We start from the raw sequence: 27,718 nt of genomic DNA, 5'->3' as shown, positions 1-27,718 counted from the left end.
TGGAACATGCACAAATAGAACTTCCACAGCAAGCCCCCTGCGAGGGCGATGTGCTCTGTGCAGCCCCGCACAGTGCCACTGTTGAGGGCGGGATAATGGTGCTGCAGGTATGAAGCCAGGTGCTCCCCGGAGGGGTTGGGGGTGGACAGGCTCATGGCCTTCCCGTGGCATGACATTGACACCCTTCTCCAGTAAGTATTTGCTCGGGTGGTTGTGGAAATACTTAGGGGGGTGACCTCCATCAGTGAGTTGGATGGGAACTCACAATGGGGCAGGACTTGTGTCACCATGCTCTGTGGACAGTAGTTTCCCCTTATCCACAGTTTTGTTTTCTGAGGTTTCAAAACCTGTGGTCAATCAAGGTCCAAAAACATTCAATGGAAAATTCCATAAATAAACAGTTTGTAAGTTTTAAATTGCACACAGTTCTGAGTAGCGTGATGAAATCTCGCACCATCCCACTCCCTCCTGCCTGGGATGAGAATTCTCCCCATGTCCACAGCTTGCGTTCAGGTAACCCTTATTTTACTTCATAATGTCCCCAAAGCCCAAGAGTAGTGATGCTGGCACTACGGATATGCCGAGAAACTGGAAAGTGCTCCTTTAAGTGAAAAGGTAAAACTTCTCCACTTAATAAGGAAAGAAAAACATTGTATGCTGAAGTTGCTGAGCTCTACAGTAAAACAAGTCTTCTCTCCATGAAATTGGGAAGAAGGAAAAATTCATGGAAGTTTTGCTGTCGCACCTCAAACTGCTGAAGTTCCAGCCACGGTGAGTCCAAGACCATCCACCGGAGGTCTCGGAACATGTCCCCTGGGATAAGGGAGCTCTACCGCACTGCAGGCTGTCACGGTGTTGTCGAAGATAAGGCATGTGTAACACTGTTGTCACACAGCTGATGCCCTAGGCTGTGCTTGTTGGAACAGTTTACCCGCTTACTGACCCAGAAGCTGGGGATGCGGGTGGCATCCTCAGCCTCCTCTTACCTCACCAGCCCGTGCTGTGTAGCTGCTTGCAGCATGTCACCACGGCGGCATTGACCGCCTGTCCCATTCCCTAAGCCACCGGTTCCTCTTTTTCCTGGGGCTGCTCAGGCAGGGGTTCTCCATGCCTTGAGGATCACGAGAAGCTTGCAGTTGTGAGGGTCCAAGCTGCTGGGAGGGATTGAGAACCTCAGTGCGATGGGAGGCAGATGATGGGGAGATGGGCGGGGATGGAGCCAGACGTGAAAAACCCGTTATTCAGAAGCTTCTCAGTGGGGGGCTTCGGGTTTGTCTGAAGTATCTTCTGGATGAGGGAGGCGGCCACGGGGTGGCTGTGCTTGGGAACGCTGTGTGTATTCTTGACCAGAGGTAGGTCTCTTAGACAAGAGGTTTCAAACGGTGGTTTGCCCACTAACAAGGTGTGTGTGATGTACCCAAGGGACCACACAGCCACTTTGAAACGGTGCCCTTTCTTTCCCCGCATCCTGGGAGTTATGGAATCAGGAGTCCCACCCAGGGTCTTCCTCTGCCTCCCGTCATGTTGGACTTTGGTTGCCAGTCCAAATCTTCCCGTTTTCACCTCCAGGTCATCATTCAGGAAGAGGGGGTACAGCTTGAGGTCCTGGTGAATAATCCAGTTTCAGGCAGATGCCGGCAGCCAAGGATAATCTACTGTGGGCAGTAGCACCCTCTCTTTGCGTGCGGGTCCACGAGAGGTCTCAGGTGGCAGAGCTCCAGCACCAGGAGCATGAAGTTGTCCTTGAAAAAGCCACGGACACCTGAGATGTGCTGGTGGGCGAGGCCGTAGTGAGTATAGTGAGAGGCTGGAGACGTCTGCAGGGATGTCTCCTCCAGGTGCACATTGAGCAGCAGTGACTCAGGTGCGATCTTGCCTGAAAACACCTCCTCCGTGTTTGCCTCCGAGGTTTTGATGCTCTCGGCAAAGCCATCCTTGCCGAAAGAAAGCAGCCTGCCTGTAGTGCTGCCGGCAGGTTTACTAGGACCTCCAAGATCTCTGCAGAGTGGCTGCGGGGACCCCGGGAGCCAGAACTCCAGGGAGGTTTTCCCAGGGTTGGCTCGTGCCTGTGCCACCAGCTATTATTCTTTAAAATAACATTGCATTTGAATAAAGATTTGCAGATGCTTTATTCTGTGTGTGAAGCACAAGTTGAGGAAGTTATTTTAGAACCAGAGTGGTGGGAATCCACCAGTGGTAGACCAGGATCCTGTAGCTCAGGCTGTCTTGGCACTCTCCAAGTAACTTTTCTCTCCCACACCCCAGTCCCCTCAGTGTACAGGCATTCTCCGGAACCGGTGGCGGTGGTATTCTCTCCCCTGCTGTGGGGCCTCACTGTCACATGATTGATATCTGCAATCACTATTCTACCCCAGTTTCCAACAGTAGGGCCATGTATTCAATGGCATAGTGACTGAAGGGCTGTTCAGAGAACCCTGACCAAGATTAATTTACCCAAAGTTGGAACAGAAGGACATAGTCAAGTGTAAGATCAAATGCTTTCTGTGGTGGCAGAAGGGAGTGCCTTTGATAGTTTGCAAATGCAAAGAGAGGCAAGGGTGCTCCAAAAGTTCAGAAAATCGTATGAGATCTGAGTCAGGAAAGGATTCAAGTATCCACCAAGTATTGAGTCATGTAGGAGCCGAGTACTTTATGCGTATGCTTTTTGTTTGTTTTTGAGACAAGGTCTTGCTCTGTTGCCCAGGCTGGAGTGCAGTGGTACAATCATGGCTCACTGCAGCCTCGACCTCCTGGGCTCAGGCAATCCTCCCACCTCAGCCTCGCTAGTAGCTGGGACTACAGGTGCACATCACCACTCCTGGCAAAAACAAAACCAAACACAACTGTAGAGACATGTCTCTGTTGCCCAAACTAGTCTCAAACTCCTGGGCTCAAGTGATCCTCCCGCCACAGCCTCCCAAAGTGTTGAGATTACAGGCATAAGCCACTGCGCTAGGGCTTATGCCTGTGCTTAATTTAACCCTCATCCTTTAAGGCAGATATTAGTACCCCTATTTTTTAAAAATTTTTTTATTTACTTATTTTTAAGGCAGAGTCTCATTCTGTCGCTCAGGCTGGAGTGCAGTGGTACAATCTCAGCTCACTGCAACCTCCCAGGTTCATATTCTTCTGCCTCAGCCTCCTGAGTAGCTGGGATTACAGTCGCAAGCTACCACACTCAGCTAAGTTTTTATATTTTTGGTAGAGACGGGGTTTCACCATGTTGACCAGGCTGGTCTCAAACTTCTGACCTCAAGTGATCCGCCTGCCTCGGACTCCCCAAGTCCTGGGATTACAGGCGTGAGCCACCCCACCTGGCTGGTACCCCATTTTGGGGATGAAGAAGCTGAGGTACAAAGAGGTTAAATAACTTGCTCAAAATTACCAAGTAGAAGCCTGAGGTGGGGTATGGTAATTTGTAATTCTACATGTATCCACTATATTAAGTCAACTGTGTTAAATCACGTTTAAGGAAGATGATGCGCTGTGATCTGTAATACTGGTGCAGTTCAGCATTACTGTGGTGCCGTGTCAAGTTCAAAAAGACAAAAAATCATCTGATCGACCTATGGTGCATCACCGCCCACCAGCAGTACCTGAAGACGCTTTCAGTCCTCTGCTAGTGCCCTTACGGGGCCATTTACATGGCAAACAACCTGTGATCCTAACATCTAAGTCACCCAGACCTCTTTCAGGCGGCAAGCTTTTCAGAGAGTTTAACACATTTATTATTGTTTTTTCAAAAAGGGCAAACACGTGGCGTTACAAAGGTCCTTCCGTTTCGCACGCACCGGTGTCCCGGCAGCGCGCTGCGCGTCGCGAGGCCCAGTCTGTCGTCCTGCGGCGCCGGGGGTCAGGAGGTCGGGCAGGCGGAATTTGGGGTTTCGCGTGTTCCGGACTGCACACTTCGCCATCTTAACCAGCTACCGCCCGGGTTAAGGGGCACCCAGGGCAGGTGCCCGGTCGGGGTTGGGGAGTCCGAACCACCGATGCCTGGACGTGGACCCCTGCAGGGAGGGTCCGCGCCGGAAGCGAGCTCTCCACGGTTCCATGACAGCAGGCCCGTGGGGGCAGGGAGCCTGCACCAGGCAGTCTTTCTATATCCGGGCTCCTTTTCCGAGTCTGGGATCCTAGAGCGACTCGCAGCGCAGACAAGGCGTTCCCCAAGCGCGTTGTCGCCGCCTGGCCCCGCGCTGGCCACGCCCCTCCGCTTCCACCCTGCCACAGGTCCCCGGCCGCAAATGTCGCGAGACCATCGTCCATCCTCCCGGCGTGGTCCCGCGGCCCACGGCGTCCAGAGCGCGCACGCAGGCCCGGGAGCGCGAGACACACAGGGCACGCCGGGTGTGTGGGGCTGACGCTGCCAGCTGTGGGCCTCCCTGGCCCGGTCGCCCAGTCTCGCGAGAGTTGGGAGTAAACAGCCCCGAATGGAGTGCCCAGGCGTGTTCGCTGCGGAGGCGCCGTTATCCCGGGCCCGCCGGCCCTGAGCTCCAGGCGGCGCAGGTACGTCAGCCGCTCTCGCGCGCGGCCTCCCCGGACAGCTCCCCTGCCCGCCTGTCTAGCAGCGGCGGCCCACTCGGTCAGCTGTGCCGGCTGCGTCCGAGGCCCCAAGGCGAGGGCTGCGGGGGCCGGGCCGGGCGGGGGGAGAGGGGCGCGGGGCCTCCGGCGCTTGTTTGGACACAGCGTGCCTGTCCCGCGGCCCTGCGGGGGTGTGCGCGCTCCGGCGGCTTGTTCCGTTGCATGATTTTCTTTACGTGAAGTGAGCATTCACCGAGTGAAACAATACGCCGTGCTCTGGCCCCGAGCCTGCAAACAGACTGAATTCTAGGTGCGCTTCCGGGGCAGTGCTGGCTTCAGGTTTAAAAGACCTCGAGTCTTTGCCTTATCTCGGTCTGTGCATATTCCGCTGCTGGTTTTTGGAAATGCAGGGATCCTGTTCGGCAAACTCTCAGAACCTGGTTGCCTTTTAAACCTGTAGCATCTTAAAAATCTTGCCTCGCCTTGGCATGGTTGCGCTACCTATGATCGTTGTGGATCGTCAATATTTTTATTAAGATGTTTACCTTTCGTATTGGGTTGTCTGTCTACACAAATTATTAGATTCTAGTCGACACTTCCAAATGACATGGAGTTATTAGATTGTGATTGACACTTCTAAATGACATGGAGTGGAATACGACCTGAGTTGAATTCTGGAGACTCGTCCTTAAGTCTTAACTATGTAGGTAAGCCCTCCTAACTTCAGGGTCTGCGATTGTATATGTAAGAAAAGGAGGGCTTGCAGAAGAGAAGTAATTCCTCTCATTTTTTGTTTTTCAATCTGGAGAATCCGCTATTATTATTTATACTTAGGGGCTTCATTGAAGTAGAATTTACATACCATAAAATCCACCTGTTTTAAGTGTACTATTCAGTGGTTTTTAGTAAATTTACAGCTGCACAGTCACCACCAAATCCACTTTTAGAACATTTCCGTTACCCCAAGACCTCTGATGCCCATTCGTGGTCAATACCCATTTCCAAGCTCCGCCACAGGCAACCTTTCATCTACTTTGACTTTCTAGATTTGCCTTTAATGACTATTTCATATATTCAGATGGAAAGATATGATATGTGGCCTTTTGTGTCAGGCTTCTTTCACTTAGCATGTTTTCACAGTTCATCCATGTTGTAGCATGAATCAGGATTTATTCCTTTTATGACCAAATAATACTCAGTTGTGTGGCTCTACCGCATTTTGTTTAAGCATTTATGCAGAATACTTTTGGCAAATAAAATTTTATTTTATGCTCCAGTGTGTGATGCAGATGACAGCAAAATTGTTGATTGGGGATGGGAGCTGGGACCTGACCCAGACACGTGTCAAACTACTGCACTCCCCAGGCACCCTGTATAATCAAGAATTGGTCCTTTCTATATAAAAAGGGGAAATTCCAATGCAGAGCTTGCGGAACTTTTGAAGCACCTAGGGATGAAGTGGGAGCTCTTCTAGTCAGGAGGTTAACAAGAACTAGGAAGACTGGGCCGGGTGCAGTGGCTCACACCTGTAATCCCGCACTTTGGGAGGCCGAGGCGGGTGGATCACGAGGTCAGGTGTTCAAGACCGGCCTGGCCAATATAGTGAAACCCCGTTCTTACTGAAAATACAAGAATTAGCTGGGCGCAATGGCAGGCGCCTGTAATCCCAGCTGCTTGGGAGGCTGAGGCAGGAGAATCGCTTGAACCCAGGCGGCAGACGTTGTAGTGAGCCAGGATCACACCACTGCACTCCAGCCTGGGCGACAGAGTGTAACTATGTCTCAAAAAAAAAAGAACTGGGAAGACTGAAGGCTAAGGTGAACTGTGCATTGCTCCCATCAGTACTGCAGAAATCTGCTTGAGGAAACGCCTTATTTATTTATTTATTGAGACAGGGTCTCATTCTGTCGCCAAGCTGGAATGCAGTGGCAGATCTCAGCTCATTGCAACTTCTGCCTCCTGGGTTCAAGCGATTCTCCTGCCTCAGCCTCCCAAGTAGCCGCGACTACAGGCGCCTGCCACCACGCCCGGCTCATTTTTGTATTTGTAGTAGAGACGGGGTTTTACCATGTTGGTCAGGCTGGTTTCAGACTCCTTGACCTTGTGATCCGCCAGCGTCGGCCTCCCAAAGTACTGGGATTACAGGCGTGAGCTACCGTGCCCAGTTGAGGAAACGCATTTTAAAGTAAAATAAGGAAGGTAAGAAGTTTGGAGGTGCCCTGTATGTGACCAACTAATACTGAATGACTAAAGTGTGAGACTAAAAGACAAGAGTGACGTGTATGAAATAGTAGGCAGTGAAGACACCACAGACCAAGGTTTCTCACTCTTGACTGTAGTGATACATTGGGATGAAGTTTTTTTGTTTTTAATACAAGACCACCTGATGGATAGAGTGTGCCAGAAGAAATGGTTGCATTGGATGTAAGAATACACCAGAATAAGTAAGAGACGTGATGATGAAAGCAACAGGTTGGCTGGCCACAGTGGCTCATGCCTATAATCCCAGCGCTTTGGGAGGCCGAGGCAGGTGGATCGTGAGGTCAGGAGATCGAGACCATCCTGGCTAACATGGTGAAATCCCATCTCTACTAAAAATACAAAAAAATTACCCGGGCATGGTGGCACACGCCTGTGATTCCAGCTACTTGGGAGGCTGAGGCAGGATAATCGTGTGAACCCGGGAGGCAGAGGTTGCAGTGAGCCAAGATCTCGTCATTGCACTCCACCCTGGTGACATAGTGAGACTCCGTCTCAAAAAAAAAGAAAGAAGACACCTTTGTTTTACTATAGTTTGGTCTGGCATGACTTAATTGTTAGCCTGTTAAACAGTGGTAATACAGCCAAGTATGTAATTGGTTCTGATGGTGGGAGTTTTTCAGCCGACTTTTAGTTGGACTGGATAGTAACCTTTCATGGTCTAAACACAGTTCAGTCTCCTTTGGAGCTATTTTAGTAAACTAGTTTATTACAAAGCAAGGCATAGCTGCATAATTAGATGATTATCGGGTGATAAAAGTCATTTTCTCTCACCTGCATTATATTCTAATTATTTTTAAAGAGATAATTTCAGATATATTTTAGTTATGCCCAGAATTATAATCTGTGTGATATTCCTTTCTTGTGAAAATTGTAAGTGGGAGACTCCAAGAGCTGCACAGAATGCTAGCCACCAGCTGGGCCAGCTGCTTGCCCGGTAATCCATTTCTTCTGCCGAGTCTCCTACACAAATCCTGTTAAGCTGCACAGAATGCTAGCCACCAGCTGAGCCAGTTGCTTGCCCGGTAATACATTTCTTCTGCCGAATCTCCCTTCTACACAAATCCCATTAAGTCCTGTTTTCTGTGTCTATAATTTGAACTGTGTCTTTTTAGGTTAGTGTTTGATGTCAGAAATTTTAAATTTTTCCTGTATTAGAGATGTAATCATTCTCATGAAAAATCGATAGGTATAGAAATACCATCTTTTAAGGTTATGCCTTTGTATGGAAAGATAACCAGGTCTTCTGCATAAAGAATTTATACAAAGTAAATCCGGTTAACATTTAGTGGATCCAGTAACAGCCCTAAGTAGGCTGTCTTAAGTTAAGTGATATTACAAATGATAATAAGCCTTTCAGAATGAACTAGCCAAAAGCTTAGTACTTTCAAAGGCTGTCTTTTCCTTAGGCTGGAAAATAACTTTAGACAGATCTTTGAGAACAATTTGTAGGAGATAGACCCCTTTTAAGCTTTAGTATATGTACAAATAAAATTAAATCTAGCATATATATTTGAATTTTTGTGCCACTGTCTTACCAGAAAGTATGATTTATTCTTTTTTTTTTTTTTTTTGAGATGGCATGTCACTCTTGTCACCCGGGGTGGAGTGCAGTTGCTTGATCTTGGCTCACTGCAACTTCTGCCTCCCAGGTTCAAGCGATTCTCCCAGCCTCAGCCTCCTGAGTAGCTGGGAGTACAGGCACACGCCACCACACCCAGCAAATTTTTGTATTTTTAGTAGAGATGGGGTTTCACCATGTTGGCAGGCTGATCTTGAACTCCTGATCTCAGGTGATCCGCCCCCACCGCACACCCCCAGCCTCAGTCTCCTGCAGTGCTGGGGTTACAGCCATGAGCCACCAAGCCTGGCCTGTTCTTTAAAATTTATTTGAAAAGGTTTATTAAAATACTTAAATGATATGTTTTATCTAAGTATAAAAGTAATGTGCTCCCTATAAACATAAATAAAATAAAGCAGAAATTAACTATCTGTAATCATACAGTTGAAAGGTAGAACCACTGTAACCATTTTGGTATGTGGCTTTCAGTGGGTTTTTTTGTTGTCGTCGTTTCCTTTTGAGACAGAGTCTCAGTTGCCCAGGCTGGAATGCAGTGGCTTTATCTCTGCCCACTGCAACCTCCACCTCCTTGGTTCAAGCGATTCTCATGCCTCAGCCTCCCGAGTAGCTGGGATTACAGGCATGTGTCAACATGCTCAGCTAATTTTTTTGTATTTTTAGTAGAGACAGGGTTTGCTATGTTGGCCAAACTGGTCTTGAACTCCCGGCCTCAAGTGATCCGCCTGCCTTGGCCTCACAAAGTGCTGGGCTTACAGGCATGAGCCACCACACCCAGCTGCATTTTTTTTTCTTGCTCATAGACACATTTTAAAATTAAAATGTAAAATAAAATTTGGATTATATGGTACATGAACTGTTTTACTTAACATTTCATTAGCATTTCCCCATATTTCTATTGTAACAAATGACCACAAACAGTGGCCTAGAACAACATGAAATTACTGTCTCACAGTTCTGGATATCAGAAGTCCAGAATCGGTCTCACTGAGCTCAAGTCAAAGTTTCAGCAGGGCTGTCTCCTTCTGAAGGCTCTGTGGAGAGAATCAGTTTCCTTTTGTTTTGGTTTCTATAGGCCACCTGTGTTCCTTGGCTCCTGACTTCTTCCTCAGATTATCTCATCCTCTTGATTGCTTTCTTTCTTTTCTTTCTTTTTTTTTTTTTTTGAGATGGAGTCTCTCTCTGTCGCCCAGGCTGGAATGCAGTGGCACAGTCTTGGCTCACTGCAACCTCTGCCTCCCAGGTTCAAGTGATTCTCCTGCCTCAGCCTCCCAAGTACCTAGGATGACAAGCGCCCACCACCATGCCTAGCTAATTTTTGTATTTTTAATAGAGATGAGGTTTCCCCATGTTGGCCAGGCTGGTCCTGAACGCCTGACCTCAGGTGATCTGCCCACGTCGGCCTCCCACAGTGCTGGGATTACAGGCATGAGCTACTGTGGCCAGCCAACCTGTTGCTTTCATCATCACGTCTCTTACTACCTGTTCTCATCTCCTGCCTCTCTCTTATAGAGACTCTTGTAATGACACCTGGCCCACCTGGATCATCGAGGATACTGTCTCAATGCCTTCATTTAGTCACAGCTGCAAAGTCCCTTTGGCCTATATGCTTTTGTGTATAAAGGAACATTCCCAGGTTCTAGGAATTAGGATGTGGGCATGTTTGTGGGGACCATTGTTGAGCCTACCACAGGAGGAGCATTTGAAATTGCTGCATGGCATTCTGTGGTGTGCACGAACCATAATTACTTAGTCTCCTTGTTTATGCACATTTAGATGGTCTCCAGCTTTTCCCACTCATACTCTTGCAGTGTATATCCCTGGACATAAAGCCTTATGTGCTTCCAGATTCACACTTCTTGGATTAAATCCCTAGGGGAGATTTTAGAAAAGCAGGCGATCTGCGTCTGACGAGTGCAGCCTCTGGAGCGAGGCTGACCACCTGAGTCCCCAGCCCAGCTGTCCTGCTTGCTGGTGTTGTGGCCCCAGGCAAGTTGCTTTGCTACTCTGGGCTTCAGTTCTTACCTGAAAATGGGGGTAGTAATGGGTTGTTGGGAGGACTGAATGAGTTAATACTTGCAGACTACTTAGAATGTCACCTGCTACATAGTCAATGCTCAGTGAGTGTTAGTTTTTGTTATTTTGGATTTGTTGGACCAAAAGTTTTTAGTGTTCGTTTTTAAGCGTTTAATACATATTTGAAAATTGCCATTCTAAAAGGTTGAGGTTTTTTTTTTAAATATTCACCAGCAACGTATGAGGGTACTTATTTTATTGGATTTGTTGACTTAATAAACATGATTTTTATTCTACAGGGGGTGCCTCATTTTTTCTGTCAAAATATCACTTGATTTGTGGTTAATGTTAGCAGAAATTTACCATGAATCTTATCAGGAATTCTGTCAATTTCCTAGAATGAGATATACTTTTAATTTCCCTTTAACTAGCTCAGTCCCATCTTTGGATGTCCTTCTACATAACAATTGATGAGTGTAAATCTATCTGACATGGTATGTGGTTTGTTTTTGTAGCAGTGAACAGCACTGACTGAATCCAATATAAGAGGCTTAGGATGCCCCTGTCGCCGCATTTAAAATACCCCCAGGCTCGTGCATCCCTGGCAGGTGAGGCTAAATAAAGAACTTATTTTTTCTGCCTGCTTTGGAAACAGGCTGAACCTAACAGGAAGGCTGCACGAACAGTATGAAACCTTTTTTTCTCTGAAGCATTTGCGAGTAAATTGCAGACCTGATACTCCATTATCCCCCGGTATTTTAGTGGGCGTATCTTCCAAGCAAGGGCCTTCTTACATAATCACAGCACAGTTGTTAAAATCAGGAAATTAGTTTTGATACATCACTACCATCTGATCCACAGGCAGGCTTATTTGGGTTTTGCCAGTTGTCCCTGAGTGCCGGTTACAGCAGATGGATCCAGTTTGGATTCATGAGTTGCATTGTCTCTGGAGTTTCCTTCAATCTGGGGCAGTAGCTCAGTCATTCTTGCCTTTCATTACCTTGGTGCTTAGGAAAATTCTAGGCCAGTTGATTTTGTAGAATGTCTCTCAATTTGGGTTGGTCTGATGTTTCTCATGATTTGATTTCAGGTTGTGCATCTTTGTCAGGAACCTCCCAGAAGTGATGCAGGCTCTTCTCAGTGCATCTGCTCTTGTAGACCTGGCTCCATTTGTCCCATTGCTGCTTCCCTTGGACAACTTGCTGGAGCCTCTCTGCTGTAAAATGACTTTTCCCCTTTGAAAAGAGAGATTTTGTTGGCAGTAAGGCATTTTGAGATGATGTAAATATCTCATTCTTCTTCAAACTTTATGTCATTGTGGACTCCTGTTTTCCTGTTTAATTCCATGAATTGGGATCTGTTATATTCATTATTTATTGCGATGCTCAGATTGCCCCGGATTTGGTTAGTGGGGGCCCCTCCAGACTGGCTTCCGTGTTCCTTGGACACTTCCCCATCATTCTGTGAGCCTTTCCTCACCGAGTGACACTGTTCCAAACCCGTCTTATTCTTACCCTACCCAACCTGGAACTAGCTCTCTGTCCAAAGAGCCTGGGTTCTTTTAGTGGAGAGTGATATTTAGAACCAGTTGTGAGCACTAGGTGGGCTCCTTGCTATTGGGATTTCGCTGCTGCCACACGCTTTTGGAGATAGCTAGGAAATGTATGTAGCATGTACACATGCACTTAGATTTCTTTCTTTCTACATCTGTTAGTCTATGTATTGAAAACCTTAAATGCAGACCAGCATTTATCATTTTGTTCTGATACTGAATGGTTCATTTATATTTTTCTCTTTCATGTTTCTAACTTCCTTCTCTGACAGTAAGAAAGCTCCATCCCGTTATATGTAAAATATTTATTTGATCAGACAGTTTCACCTTCACTGCTATCACCCCATTGCCTGCGTGGTGCCTTCTTCACTTGCCAGGCTCTGACCCCTCACCTGGTGCCTCTCCCTTCACGTACCTTCCTCACTCTGCTCAGACTCGAAGACCCCGTGGTGGGCTTCTGCCATTCTCCCATGAATTCCTGCCTTCTTGTCTTCAGCAGAATTCTTCAGAAAGGGAAGAAGAAAGGCAGAGTTAGCACTCTTTTTAGAAAGTGCTTTTCTTGGGCTGAGTGCAGTGGCTCAGGCCTATAATCCCAGCACTTCGGGAGGCCGAGGGGGTGGTGGATCACCTGAGGTCAGGTGGCCAACATGGCAAAACCCCGTCTCTACTAAAAGTACAAAAATTAGCTGGGCGTGGTGGCGGGCGCCTGTAATCCCAGCTACTGGGGAGGCTGAGGCAGGAGAATCGCTTGAACCGGGAGACAGAGGTTGCAGTGAGCGGAGATGGCGCCATTGCACTCCAGCCTGGGCAACAAGAGCAAAACTCTGTCTCAAAACAGAACAAAACAAAAAAGCAAGCAGTGCAACTCCATCTAAAAAGAAGAAAAAAGTGCTTTTCCTTAGGTGTGTGTGTCTGTATCTGCCTGTGCATGCTCTGTCTGCCTGTCCTGCTGCTGCTTGCCTGCTTACCTCTCAGTGGTGAGCCTGTCTTGGGAAGTGTGCCCATCGGGTTTGCATTATGTAGTGAGAACCAGGAGGGACCAGTCGTCACAGCTGAATAGATGTATTAGACCCTGGAAAGTGCAGTCTGTGCTTGCAAAGCCTCACGGACTTGTCTAGTGAGTCAGTGGGAACAAGATCTCCTTAGGCCCAGGCCAGACATGGTGGCTCACGCCTATAATCCCAACATTCTGAGAGGCTGAGGCAGGAGGATCTCTTGAGCCTGGGAGTTTGAAACCAGCCTGGGCAACATGGTGAGACCCCATTTCTACCAAAAAAAAAAAAAAAAAAAAGAATTAGCTGGGCATAGTGGTGCTATTGTAGTCCCAGCAACTACTGGGCTGAGGGGAAAGGATCACTTGAGCCTCAAGAGGGTGAGGCTGCAGTGAACCGTGATTGTGCCACTGCCTTCCAGCCTGGGGGACCAAGCGGGACCCTGTCTCAAAAAAAAAAAAAAAAAAGGCCCAGGAGTTCGGGGTTGGTAACAAGCACAGCCTTGGGGACCCCAGTCCCTCTGCCATCATTTACTGGTCTCTTGCCCCCATTTCGGCATGTTTTCCTTAAAGGAAATTTACATTTTGAAACCACCTTATTCTAGGATTGGGAAACTATAGAAACTTCAGGATCTGTTGCCATATTTTTTGAGCCATAAATCCTTTGAAATAGTGTCTTGTTAGAGCCTGGATTTTAGCTCACCTTTTAGGAACACAAGCAGGTCCACGAGATCCAAACACAGCAAGGGGTGTGTCCTTGTCCCTGTCATTTCCAGCCTCATCATTCATCCCCATGGGATTTTTACACTTGAAGGCACCTTCCTTCTAGCCGCTGGTGATTTGGTAGACTGGAGCAGGTGGGCTGGAGCTGATAGGCTTGGTAAAATGCAGTCTCGCTGCCAGGCTCACCCACTCACTAGTGTGGGCCTTTTCCAGAAGGGACCAGTTACTAAACCAGCCGTCTCTGTCTCTTCAGCTTGCCCACCTTCCTATTGTAAATTATTTCCCACAGATTTTGGTTTCCTTCTGACTTTCCTGTGTCCTCTGTCTTTTGCCATGTCTGAAAGAAAAGGTACTGGATTGCCTGGGATTCTGCCCTAAGCCATGCCCTAGACCCTGAGGCTCATCCTAAATTGAACATGCTCAGAGCTCAGCTCCTGCTGGTGTCTCCCAAGCCAGCTTCCCTGCGGTCTTCCCCGTCTCAGTTAGGGGCAAGCTCCACTGGTCCAGTCGGGCAACCAGCCTTGGTGTTGCCATGAATCCTCACTTGTGTGCCCCCCACATCTGGTGGACAGCACATCTGTCACTTCTACCTTCATATCTGTAATGTCATTGCCTCTTATCACCTCCCCTGCCCGCCCTGGTCCAAGCCAGCATCTGCTCTCCCTTGGCTTGTTCTCTACAGAAGTCCTCCAGATGCTCCCTGCCTCAGCCTGTGCCCCCTTCCACACCGCAGCCAGAGTGACTGGGCTAAAACGCAAGCCACACGTGCTCAGGACTGCCTCACGCTTTCTCTTCCCATTCAGAATCAGAGCTGAAGTCCTTTCTGGGACCCGCAGGCCCTCCCTGGGCCATCTCCCCCGTTTCCTCAGGTTTCATCTTCGGCTTTCCCTTGCTTCATGCTGGCTTCTTTGCCTTTCTTTCCTCACACACACCAGGAATGGTCCTTGCCCCAGGGCCTTTTCACTTGCTTTCCCACTGTCTGGATTCTCTTTCCCCAGACCCTTGGCCTGTTTCCTGCATCCGAAAAGGCCCCTTCTCAGCAGCTGCTGTAGGTAGCACTGTAGCAGAAAGCCAGCTCTCTCCTGACTTGTTGTATTCCTTTTCTTTGTTTTTTCCTACTTATTATTATTATTATTATTATTATTATTATTAAGATGAAGTTTTGCTCTTGTTGCCCAGGCTGGAGTGTAGTGGTGTGATCTTGACTCACTGCAATGTCTGCCTCCTGGGTTCAAGTGATTCTCCTGCCTGAGCCTCATGAGTAGCTGGGACTACAGGCGCCTGCCACTACGCACGACTAATTTTTTTGTTTTTGGTACAGATGGGGTTTCACCATGTTGGCCAGGGTGGTCTCGGACTCCTGGCCTCAGGTGATCCACCCGCCTTGGCCTCCCAAAGTGCTGGAATTACAGATGTGACCCACCGTGCCCAGCTGTTTTTTCTCCTTCCCAAATGTAGTTTTTATCACCATCTAAATACCATATGTTTTACTTGTCTTAGTTACGATCTGTCTCCCTGCACTGGAAGGTAAGCTCCATGAGGTCAGAGATTTCTATGGTGTTTTGTTTATTACTCTATTCCTACTCCTAGAACAGTGCCTGGCTTTTAGTAGTTTCTCACTAAGTGAGTTGGATGGGTGAACACAGGAGCTCAGCAATCTCATCCTTTGGCTGTGTTTTATCTCTGTGCTGTTCACTGCCATTGGATGGAAGAGGTCCGCATTTCCAGTTGTTGGCTGGGGTGTACCTGCTTGAGGTCCTCTCCGCCCCCCTCATCTTTCAGCCTCTCCAGACCGACCCCTCTTTGCCTCCCTCCTCAGGCTGGGCGGTGCTGATCCTTGCATGTCTTCCTGTGTTTACAGCGTTGCCATCCTTGGGATGCTCTGCTCCTCCCTCCCTCGTGCCCATCTTTCAGTCCTGCTGAGCTCAGATTCTTCCAGAGCTGCTGCAGTGCCCTCTCCCCAGCAGAAGCCGCCTTTTCACAGTGTGTCAGTTCAGCATCTATGACCCTGGATGCTTGCCTCGCCTTTGGCATTTTCATTTCCTGCATTTTGTTTAGTTGTGTTTGGCTTCCTTAAATTTAACTAGATCACACTTTGAAGGTTGTGCCCCGACGTGCTAATAATCCGTGTTTGTTCTGTAGTACCTGATAGTATCTTAAGTTGGTAAGTACTCTAAAATTGCCTGATCTAATGAATAAGTTAAGGTAAAGTGTCTTATGATAATAATTGCCTTCTCCGTTTTCCAAAAACCCCAAGTTTATTATTATTTTTAATTTGGGGAAGAACTGATTACCTTAGAGGTTTTTTTTTCATTTATTATTATTTTTTTTTTTTGAGACAGTCTTGCCGTCACCCAGGCGGGACTGCTGCAGTGGCACAATCTCAGCTCACTGCCGCCTCTGCCTCCTGGGTTCAAACGATTATCCTGCCTCAGCCTCCCCAGTAGTTGGGATTACAGGCATGCACCACAATGCCCAACTAATTTTTTTTTCAGTAGATACGGGGTTTCACCATGTTGGCCAGGCTGGTGTCCAACTCCTGGCCTCAAGTGATCCGCCCGCCTCAGCCTCCCAAAGTGGAATCACACTGGGATTACAGGTGTGAGCCAGCACACCTGGCCTTTTTTTCATTAAAAAAACCCCCAAACCTGGCTGGGTGCGGTGGCTCATGCCTGTAATCCCAGCACTTTGAAAGGCCGAGGCAGGTGGATCACGAGGTCAGCAGATCAAGACCATCCTGGCTAACATGGTGAAACCCCATCTTTACTAAAAATACAAAAAAAAATTAGCCGGGCATGGTGGTGGGCGCCTGTAGTCCCAGCTGCTTGGGAGGCTGAGGCAGGAGAATGACGTGAACCCGGGAGGCGGAGCTTGCAGTGAGCCGAGATCGTGGCACTGCACTCCAGCCTGGGTGACTGAGCAAGACTCCATCTCAGAAACAAACAAACAAACAAAAAACCCCTTTCTTTCCATTTCTTTTCTTTTCTTTCTTTCTTTCTTTATTTATTTTATTTTTTTTTGAGACAGAGTTTCGCTCTTTTTGCCCAGGCTGGAGTGCAATGGCGCGATCTCGGCTCACCGCAACCTCCGCCTCCCGGGTTCAAGCGATTCTCCTGCCTCAGCCTCCCGAGTAGCTGGGATTACAGGCATGTGCCACCACCCCGGCTAATTTTGTATTTTTAGTAGAGACAAGGTTTCTCCATGTTGGTCAGGCTGGTCTTGAACTCCCGACGTCAGGTGATGCACCTGCCTCGGCCTCCCAAAGTGCTGGAATTACAAGCGTGAGCCACCGCGCCTGGCTCCATTTCTTTTAAAGGCAAGTATCTGCCTAAGTTGTAAGAGAACATCAGCCATCTCTTCTGCATGGGCTGTGTTACAAGTTCTTACCTAAGAGTCTTTACCTTTGAGTGAATTATTTTAGAACAGGTTGAATTAAAGTTGATTTAACCCAGTTGGATCTAAGATTTTTCTCACTACTATTACTTACTTATATTTGTGTTACATGGAGCCCACATGTGTCACAGATTCTTTAGCTTGAGGCAGAAAAGTTTTAAGAGGCTTTTTTGTTTGTTTTTTAAGTGGAGACAGAGTCTCACTGTGTCACCCAGGCTGGAATGTAGTGGTGCACTCTTGGCCCACTGCAACCCTCCAGGCTCAAGCGATCTTCCTGAGAAGCTGGGACTATAGATGTGCCACCATGCCTGGCTAATTTTTAATTTTTTTTTTGTAGAGATGGGGTTTCTCCATGTTGCCCAGGCTGGTCTCAAACCCCTGGGCTCAAATGATTATTCCTTCCTTTTTAACAGCAACATCAAAAAACCTGCCTTGAGTGAGGAACCCATTTAATAAATATCTTTTAAATATATATTCATTTACTGTGCTATGAGAACTGTTATTACTGGCTTTTCTCTTCTTTGGCCAGTAGTCTTTAATTAAGCTAGATACATGCTTCATGTCATTATTTTCTTTGTACTCCACTGCTGGATGTATCAAGCATAAAGCAACTGAGAAATAGGGGCTTACTCCTGAGTAAACTTCTGTGAAACCTGTTAGGGTGGCTTTAGGTGCCCTCTGCTTTTCTGGTCTTTCTATTTGGCTCTTTGTTTTTGCTCGTGCAGTTGGCATTCTCGTTGTTCTTGTCAAGGTGGATGTAACTGCTTTAAACTTTCACTCGTCTCAGATGAGTTCCATGTCTCTTAGTTGCCAGTGCCAGTGCCAGAGATAGACTTGTTTTTCAGGATCAGTTGTTAGTACAGTAGTGAGAGTCCCTACTTAGTAAATGTAAAAACATCATTTGGATATTTTAACCCCTCACAGTACTTTTATCAATGTTTTTCTACTTGCAGAAGCACGTGTTGATAGTTCCAGAAGCCAAAAACTCGGAAGCACCAGTTTCTGCCAGAAGAATGAGTTTTACAGCTTGAAGTACCTTTCCTAATAGATGACTAACTCCTTGTCCTTAATGTTTTCTCTTTAAATACAAGTAGTGAGCAGACATGGTGGCTCATGACTGTAATCTCAACACTTTGGGAGGCCAAGGTGGCTGGATCACCTGAGTTTGAGACCAGCCTGGACAAAATGCCGAGACCCCTTCTCTATATTAAAATCCAAAAATTAGCTGGGTGTGGTGATGCATACCTGTAGTCCCAGCTACTCGGGGGGCTGAGGCCGGAGGATTGCTTGAGCCCAGGAAGTTGAGGCTGCAGTAAACTGTGCAGAGATTGCGCCACCCACTCCAGCCTGGGTGTCAGAGTGAGACCCTTCCTCAAAATAAATAAATAAATAAATAAATAAATAAATAAATAAATAAATAAGAATAATAAAATCCTAAGTAACACTGGAAGGCCTGTCTTGCTTCATTTACGCATCCCCCACCCTGCTGGATTATTTATGCCCCAGGTATGGTCTATGCAACTGATTTTTGTGGGTATGTTACAGCCAGCATTGTTCTTTACTATTGCTCTGTTTTCATTGTGAAGAATGGCAGTTTTTCTTACAATTATATGTTTTGGAAGATGTCAGTGCCCATGTGTAATTTAATATTCAAATGACATTTTTCTTTAGCAATAACTTCCCTCACAAACTGTCCTCTCATGTCACTCCAGTAAAGAGATAATCTGGTTTTATAACACATTTAGCGAGTTATATTTTTTTAAGTGTGAGGTTTCACACTTAAAATAGATTTCAAGACAGTAAACTCTTTTATGCTCTTTTCATAGAATTGGTAGAAAATATTTCAAAATCTGTAATGTTAAAGCATAGTGTTTCTTAAAGAAGGTGTTAAATATCACTTATATGGAAATTCCTTTGCTGTTAGGTATTAATGTTACAGCAGAAAGTAAGGATGTATACCAAGCTTTTGCCTGAAAACTTCATGAAATTTGTGGGAAGTGAAAGTGCCAACTGGGGAAATGCTCTGGGGATTGAGTTGCAAATGATAGGAAATATAGAATCTGAAACAGAACGAAGGATCATCCTGATTCCTTCTTCTCTTTGACTGCTCGAATGCCCAGGTCCAGTGTGCTTAATATTTTTGGTAGTGTTTTGTTATCCTTAGTTTTTTCCATTTTTCTCATTTATTTTATTGTTTTATTTTTGAAGATGCCTAAAAAAATTTTCCCATGAAAGCAGTGAGTAATAAGTAAATAAACATGAAATAATACGTTTCATGGTTGTATGGCACATTAATTTGTATTAAAACTGGGATATCTCTTTTACTGTCTTATTTATTATTTTAGACATAGGGTCTCACTTTGTTGCTCAGGCTGGACTCAAACTCCTGGGCTCAAATGATCTTCCTACCTCAGCCTCCCAAGTAGCTGATCTACAGGCACCTACCACCTTGCCTGACTGACCCACCTGTTTAAATTATAAATACAACTAAATCATACCTGGCTATGTCAGTTTGCTGCTAATGTCTGTGTGCACTGTTTTTTGTTTCATAGATTGGCTCACAGTGGTTGACTGATCAACCCCATTGGACGTTGGTTCTGTGGTACAAATGGAGTATAGGACTCAGTCATCACGGCCTGAGTGAGAGAAGCCGTATTTCCAAGATGGAGAAGAAGCGGAGAAAGAAATGAAAGCCTCGCTTCAGGCTGAACCACAAAAGGCCATGGGATTTAACTTTTATTTACGTTGGACAAGACTGTAAGATGGCTGATCAGTAATGTTACAGCTTTTAGCCGAAACAAAAATTTACTTCTAATCAAGAAGAAAAAAGTGTGATTTGAACGTATGCAATTTTATGATCATATTCGCTTATGACCATGAAGCTTGTCAACATCTGGCTGCTTCTGCTAGTGGTTTTGCTCTGTGGGAAGAAACATCTGGGCGACAGACTGGAAAAGAAATCTTTTGAAAAGGCCCCATGCCCTGGCTGTTCCCACCTGACTTTGAAGGTGGAATTCTCATCAACAGTTGTGGAATATGGTAATGATGTTGTCTTAAGTATTAGGACCTCCCATCCTATTTTTTTCAAGTTTACTTAATATAAAATTAGCTATTGCTGAAGAACACGTTCGTCTTTTCTACAGTCTATTTCTTTTTTTTTTTGGAGACAGAGTTTCACTCTGTCACCCAGGCTGGAGGCAGTGGCATGATCTCTGCTCACTGTGACCTCTGCCTCCTGGGTTGAAGCAATTCTCATGCCTGAGCCTCCCAAGTAGCTGGGATTATAGGTACCTGCCACCGTGCCTGGCTAATATTTTGTTTTGTTTTGTTTTTGAGATGGAGTCTCACTCTGTTGCCCAGGGCGGAGTGCAATGCTGCGATCTCGGTTCATTGCAGCTTCTACCTTCCGGGTTCAAGCAATTCTGCCTCAGCCTCCTGAGCAGCTGGGGCTACAGGCACCCACCACAACTCCCAGCTAATTTTTTCTATTTTTAGTAGAGATGGGGTTTCACCATCTTGGCCAGGCTGGTCTCGAACTCCTGACCTCATGATCTGCCCACCTTGGCCTACCATAGTGTTGGGACTACAGGCATGGTGGCTCATGGCATTTTTTTTTTTTTTTTTTTTTTTGTATTTTTAGTAGAGATGGGGTTTCAGCATGTTGGCCAGGCTGGTCTTGAACTCCTGACCTCAAGTGATCACCCTCCTTGGCCTCCCAAAGTGCTGGGATTACAGGCATGAGCCACGATACGTGGTCTTCTGTAGTGAATTTCCAATGGGTTGACTGCACAGCTCATGAATATTAACTTTGCATAAGTTTGTTTTCCCAGTAGAGTAAGCTTATATGATACAAGGAAATTGACATGAATTATTTACCTACACCTTTTTTTTTTTTTCCTTTTGGAGACAGAGTTTTGCTCTTGTCACCCAGGCTGGAGTGCAGTGGTGCCATCTCAGCTCATTGCAGCCTTGACCTCCCACGCACAAGTGATCTCCCACTTCAGCCTCCCAAGTAGCTGGGACTATAGGCACCTGCCACCATGCCCAGCTAATTTTTTTCTTTTTCTTTCTTTCTTTTTTTTTTTTTTTTGAGATGGAGATTCACTCTTGTTGCCCAGGCTGGAGTGCAGTGGCGCCATCTCAGCTCACCACAACCTCTGCCTCCCGGGTTCAAGCCATTCTCCTGCCTCAGCCTCCCGAGTAGCTGGGATTACAGGCATGCGCCACCACGCCCGGCTAATTTTGTATTTTTAGTAGAGACTGCATTTTTCCATGTTGGTCAGGCGGTCTTGCACTCCTGACCTCAGGTGATCCTCTCGCCTTGGCCTCCCAAAGTGTTGAGATTATAGGCATGAGCCACTGTGCCCGGCCTGCCCAGCTAATTTTTTGTTTCACCATGTTGCCCAGCCTGGTCTTAAGCTCCTGAGCTCAAGCAATCCACCCACATTGACCTCCCAGAGTGCTGGGATTACAGGCATGAGCCACTGTGCCCAGCCTACACCTTGATTCTTTGGAACAGGTGCCATTGTAGTTGGTAAGGATGGGGAGCTGGGAGGTGCTGAATGTTTATGTTCTAAAGTTTATGTGAAGAACTAAGCAAACAGTGTCACTTAATCCACTCTGGAATTTTGCTATTGTTTTCATTTTAAGAAACACTAACTGAGCATTCAGTTCTCTGAATTTTTTTCCTGTTTGAAAAAAAATTATATGCATTTCTTTGTTGTGTATTCAGACTTCTGTAGGTATATGCTTTTTTAAAAATATCACAGGTATCTGGTTTTGAATGATGTATTCTGTGTGGTTAGGTGATTCATACAGATATTTATTTATTGATTGATTTGGGACAGAGTCTTGCTCTGTCACCAGGTAGGGGTGCAGTGGCGTGATCTCAGCTCACTGCAGCCTCTGCCTCCCGGGTTCAAGTGATTCTCCTGTCTTAGCCTCCCAGGATTATGGGCGCCCACCACCACACCCAGCTAATTTTTTGTATTTTTAGTAGAGATGGGGTTTCACTATGTTGGCCAGGCTGGTATCAAACTCCTCACCTCATAATCTGCCCACGTCGGCCTCGCAAAGTACTGGGATTACAGGTGTGAGCCACCGCGCCCAGCCCCACGTAGATGATTTTTACTCAAAGCTCTGCAGACAGCTGTCTAGGCATTTAAACTAGTCTTTGTGTTTTCCTTTCATCTGCTGTGGGCTTTAAGATAATTTTTGTTTTGCCAGATTTAGATACAATGTAGTATATGTTATAATGTATGTGCATAAATTCTTATTTTTGTTTGTGGTGATTGGTTTCAGAATATATTGTGGCTTTCAATGGATACTTTACAGCCAAAGCTAGAAATTCATTTATTTCAAGTGCCCTGAAGAGCAGTGAAGTAGACAATTGGAGAATTATACCTCGAAACAATCCATCCAGTGACTACCCTAGTGATTTTGAGGTGATTCAGATAAAAGAAAAACAGAAAGCAGGGCTGCTGACACTTGAAGATCATCCAAACATCAAACGGGTCACGCCCCAACGGAAAGTCTTCCGTTCCCTCAAGTATGCAGAATGTGAGTATCGTGATTGTAGGCAAATTTCTGTCTCTGCCATTTACTTTGAAAAATCTCAAAGTGCAGAGTACTTGAAAAATAGTACAGTGAGTATCTGTGTCCTTCCATCTAGTTTGCTAATTGTGAACATTTTCCTGGTAGGAATTTTTTAGTTTAGTTTTTTTTTTAGTGCACAGGGTTGGTGGTAGGGGGGTGGAATTATTTTTTAAAAAGAGACCTCGTGCTGTTCTGGTAAAAGAAAATCTGAGGGTTTGCAGTAGTAGATGGTAGTGATCTTTGTTTCTGTTGGAAGTGATTTTCGCCAGCTTCGTCTCAGAGCTTTCAGACTTCAAGGCTGCGGCTGCCTTCTCGTGCTGAAAGACGCATCCTTACGTCTGCTTCTTCCTTGCATTTTGCTTCTTTCAGTGTGTGTGTGTGTGTGTGTGTGTGTGTGTGTGTGTTTTTCTTTTTATTTATTTATTTTTTCAGGACGGCGTTTCACTCTTGTTGCCCAGGCTGAAGTGCAGTGGCGTGATCTTGGCTCACCGTAGCCTCCACCTCCCGGGTTCAAGCGATTCTCCTGCCTCAGCCTCCCAAGTAGCTGGGATTACAGGCATGGGCCACCACACCCAGCTAATGTTGTATTTTTAGTAGAGATGGGGCTTCTCCATGTTGGTCAGGCTGGTCTTGAACTCCTGACCTCAGGTGATCTGCCATCCTCAGCCTCCCAAAGTGCTGGGATTACAGGCGTGAGCCACTGTGCCCGGCCCCATTTTTTAAGGCACTCTTGCAAAACATGTTTTCCTTGGGTTTCATTTTGTTTTTCTCAAAGCCTCCTGACCAGCAATGGTCATGCATCAGCTGGGTTTATTTAAGTCATCAGCTGTGCACGTGTGAGGATGGAAGGAATTTGGCTTTTCCTTTTCTTCTCCAGGGCTTAGTCCTTCCTACTTCATTACAATTGGGCTTGTCAAGATAGAGTTTAGCCTCAAATAATAAATTGCATATTTATTAAATGATATTTTCCAAAGATATATATTACCAAAGGAAAAGGATTTTTTTTTCCTGTTTATCTTAAATCAGGTTAACAAATTGCTAGTTCTGTTATTGTTTACTATCATTTCTTTCATCAGAAGGAAGAAGAAATTAAAATGTTACTCTTCTTTATCTGTCATATTTTAGGCCTAAGAGCCTCTGAGGTTTTGCTGCATTACACACACACACACACACACACACACACACACACACGAAGAGAAGTTTAATTTTCATAGTAAAACCAGGTGTAAACTTCAGGCATCTGACTTTTTCAGAGCGTTTGCTGCTACTCCAGATGTTATGTATTATTCTCCTTAAAAAGCAGTGACACCTCAGAATAATCCAGGAAGATAAAAGCCAGTCAAACCTGATACAATTAGTCAAATGTATACATTGTGGTATTTTACTTGACTTTATTTAAAGAGCTCTAGAATGCTTTAGGAGACACGGAGTTGCCTAATTTTAGCACAAGAATCCTAGACTCTCTGGAGGTGGGATTCCCTTGGACACCATCTCCACTGCATGTGTCCTGGGTGCCTGACACCCCTGTGAGGGGAAACTTGCCCACGTTGCACGCCCATGCCCCTTGAAGTTAGCTGTGACATTCAGCAGTAGGCGCCTTTTCCATCTTGAAGCTTCAGTTTTTCTCATTCATAAAATGGAGGTGATACTCCCTACCTCACGGGGCTCTCATGAAGATAACACGAAGTAATGCATATGAGGAAAGCAGTAGAGTGTTCAGGATGTTGTAAGTAACCAAATGTTAACGATTTCTATGGCTCTTGTTCATAGAAGGTTTTGCTTTATGCTTTATTTTGGGCTGACACCATTCTCACTCTGGATCCCACCCATTTGATTCTATCCCATGGGCCGTAAGACAAAGCCTACCTGTTTTCTACAAGACAATAGTTAAAGATATGATGAAGATAGCTGTCTTTTTGATATTTGAAGATACCCATGGTGTGTCTCTTCTGGCAATTTTTTCTCTCCAAGCTAATCCCCAGTTCCTTCCATAGTTACTCAGATGACATGATTTCAAGTCTGCTCATCATTTTAAGTGTTTTCCTTTGAATGTACTAATTTTTCTCAATTGTTCTAAAGCTGTGAAGCCCTGAACTGAGTATAATACTGGAGGTGTAGTCTGGCCTGTGCAGGGTCGAGCGGAGCAGACCCCTTCCTGGTCTCAGTGTTGCTCTTCAGTCAGCACCTCCAGCACTGTCCTGTGCTGTTGACTGAAAGATCAGACTCAGCATAGGAATTTCAATTAAGAACCATTTCAGCTGGACTGTGCAAATATTTACTTACCAGAATTGACGTGACTGTATATGCTTCCAGGTCCCTGTACTTACATGGGTGTCGCTTGGTAAGGCTGGAATAAAAATGACAATGATTTGCTTTAGAAACAGAACTGTATTAGTATTATAGATTTTCTCTTCTTAAAACTGATTTGAAATATGACTTGTTCATTGTAACATGGTCTTTGAAAGGTAAAGGGAAAACTCTTAGGCCATTTCTGTGGTATTTCCTTTTTCCTCCGGTTTTTAAAAATAAAGAGACTTACAGGTGGTAAAATTCGTCCTTTTTATTTTTATTTACTTATTTTTTTCGTCCTTTTTAGAGTACAGTTTGGCAAGTTTTGGCAAAAGTATACCATCAAATATCCACCAACAAAATCAAGATATGGAATAATTCCATCACCCTTAGAAATTCCCCGTCTCTCACTCCTTTGTAGTTCTTTTGTTTTTTGAAAGGTGAAATTCTAGCAGATAAGAATATTGAGAATATTGAGCAATATATGGTTTTTTAAAGTCCTGTTGATATTTGATGCTCAATGGGATAACATGGCTTTTGCCTACCCCAGAAATCTAGTGAAACGTCTAGTGAAAATAAAACTCCATGAATGCTTAGGGTCATTTTCTTTAACTTCTCCCCTTTCTGGTTCAGTGAGAACAAGTTGCTGATGAAAAATCAGGTTTGTCTTTAGTGTTAGTATCACAGTTAGCTTCTTAAAATTATTATTATTTAATGTAATCAGTCTTTCTCTGCCTTACATTGGTTAGAAAATTTCAAGTAGAGAACTATTTAGGAATAATATGACAGCTAAATAACATTCTATAATTATAATTGCATTGAGACTGTCCTAGAAAAAGAAGATAATCCCACTTTCCCTCAAACAGAATGGCAAATGGTAATCCTCGCTGTGTTTGGGATAGTTTTGCCTGGTGGGTGTCGTGTTTTGCTCTTCTGTTCTGACCTTCCTCTCCCTTGCCTCTAGCTGACCCCACAGTACCCTGCAATGAAACCCGATGGAGCCAGAAGTGGCAGTCATCACGTCCCCTGCGAAGAGCCAGTCTCTCCCTGGGCTCTGGCTTCTGGCACGCTACGGGAAGGCATTCGAGCAGACGGCTGCTGAGAGCCATCCCGCGCCAGGTTGCCCAGACACTGCAGGCAGACGTGCTCTGGCAGATGGGATATACAGGTGTGTGCTATTACCCAGGGAAGGTGCGGAAAGTCCAGACATCTAAGAATTCCGTGTTCGGGACTGCCTAGTGCGAAAGCCCTGCAGCCTTCCACTTCTAACCTTACTATTTGTTGAGCTGGAAGGTAGCCAAGTACTCCTCGTCTTTGACTCCTGTTATGCCAGGCATCTGTTTCTGTGGCTTTTCTAATTGCCACCATTTGTGTCTTATTTTTGTTACCATTTCTGAGGTTAGAAGAGGCAGACTGTGGAGCTCTTCTCTCCTGTTGACACATACACAAACGAGCACAGCACTGCCGGCTGCTGGCACTTCTTGGGGAAAGATGGTCCCTGATCTGGGCAATTCCATGGAAATTAGTTTATCACTTGAATTTGGTGCCCTGAATGCAGAGTGACTAAGTAATTGACTATCAACCTGCTAATGATTTGTTTGGGAACAGAAAGCGGTGTTAATGATCATGTCCTGTGAGATAAAACTCAGAACGATAAGGGTTTTTCCTTTGCTGATTCATCATGACAAAACATTCCTGTTTTATCTAATATGAAGATTTTTACCTTCTAAATGTAAACCAGTTTCACCTGCTCCCAGGAAATCTCGGTTTGCCTAGGTGTCTTTCTGGTATCTCCTTGACTTAGGGACCCTTACCTCTCCTTTGATCTCCTTGGCACCCTGCCCTCCAAAATGTCTGAGATACTTCAACTTTTAATACCTGGTGGACTGGCATTTCATTAAAATGTGTGTCTCCCCATGGTTTTACCTTTTTAGAGTGAGAACTCCTTCACAAAACAAGTTTTCTAATCGTCAGAAATAGTTTTTTATTCCCCCCAAACCAAATGGTTTCTGATTTTGTGTGTGCATTTTTTAAAAGTAGCATTGATTTTTATATTTATCTCAGTTTAATAGATTGTTCAGCATAGTACTGATATGTACACAGCCCTTTTGCCAGAAAGACATTACCCTCTTTACACTGGTTAGCTGTTAAGTCATACAGGTATTCTGTACTTTTTCTAGATACTTTCTAGAATTTTTGGTCGGACAGGCCAGTTGTATTTCACATTGGTGTTGATGGCTTTGGCCAGTATCTGGAATAGACTTACTATTCTAGAAAAGTGTACGCTGCAGTGATTTTTCTTAGGTGTGATGAGCGCCATGTGGTGTTAGCTGTTCCTCGTGGCAGCGTTTGCTGTTTTATCAATGAGCTGCATGGAGTAAACTGCTGTCCTTGTCAGGAATAAGAATGGTTCCCTCTTTTCCCCTTTTCTGTGTCCTGCTCCTTGGCTGTGTGGTTTGTGAGTGTTTTGCAGGGCCTCTGAGAAGCGGGGGTGGAGACCTGTGATAAACTGCCAGAAGTAGAGTGTTGGTAGGTGCCATCCTGGAGCCTTGAGAAGCCCGCTAGGAGTGGAAGGGGTGGTTCCATCCTGAGTGCTGGTGGCAATTGAGGAGGGTCTAGAAGGATTTTCTGCTTATCCTTAAATCTTATTTGGCGACAGATGATGGCATTGTTCCTGCTGTCCTCTTTGCTTGGCCTTGGCTTAGCCGGCTGACCCTGGGAGCAGCTGGCCTAACTTGTTTGCTCTGAGCAGGCTTTGGCCTTCCACAGGATGTCATTTTCTGTGGGTCCCAGGAAAGAATGT

General features: G+C 45.6%; 1 protein-coding gene across 3 annotated transcripts in view; it reads left to right on the top strand.

Moving 5' to 3' along the window:
* Positions 1-4,402: 4,402 nt before the first annotated feature.
* Positions 4,403-27,718, top strand: part of MBTPS1 (membrane bound transcription factor peptidase, site 1) — a 65,357-nt gene continuing 42,041 nt past the window's right edge. For 2 of the 3 annotated variants that reach the window (XM_045382371.2, XM_005592661.4), the window contains exons 1-4: positions 4,403-4,503; positions 19,584-20,070; positions 22,333-22,590; positions 25,880-26,083. In XM_045382371.2, coding sequence (XP_045238306.1) covers positions 19,902-20,070; positions 22,333-22,590; positions 25,880-26,083 — 631 coding nt within the window. In that variant the 5' untranslated portion in view covers positions 4,403-4,503; positions 19,584-19,901. Of the gene's footprint in view, positions 4,504-19,583; positions 20,071-22,332; positions 22,591-25,879; positions 27,445-27,718 lie in introns of all 3 variants that reach the window. The other variant, XM_074027669.1, reaches the window with a different exon arrangement.

Source organism: Macaca fascicularis, chromosome 20 (genome assembly GCF_037993035.2).
Source record: "Macaca fascicularis isolate 582-1 chromosome 20, T2T-MFA8v1.1".
Classification (NCBI taxonomy): domain Eukaryota; kingdom Metazoa; phylum Chordata; class Mammalia; order Primates; family Cercopithecidae; genus Macaca; species Macaca fascicularis.
This window is presented reverse-complemented; position numbering and strand designations above follow the sequence as displayed.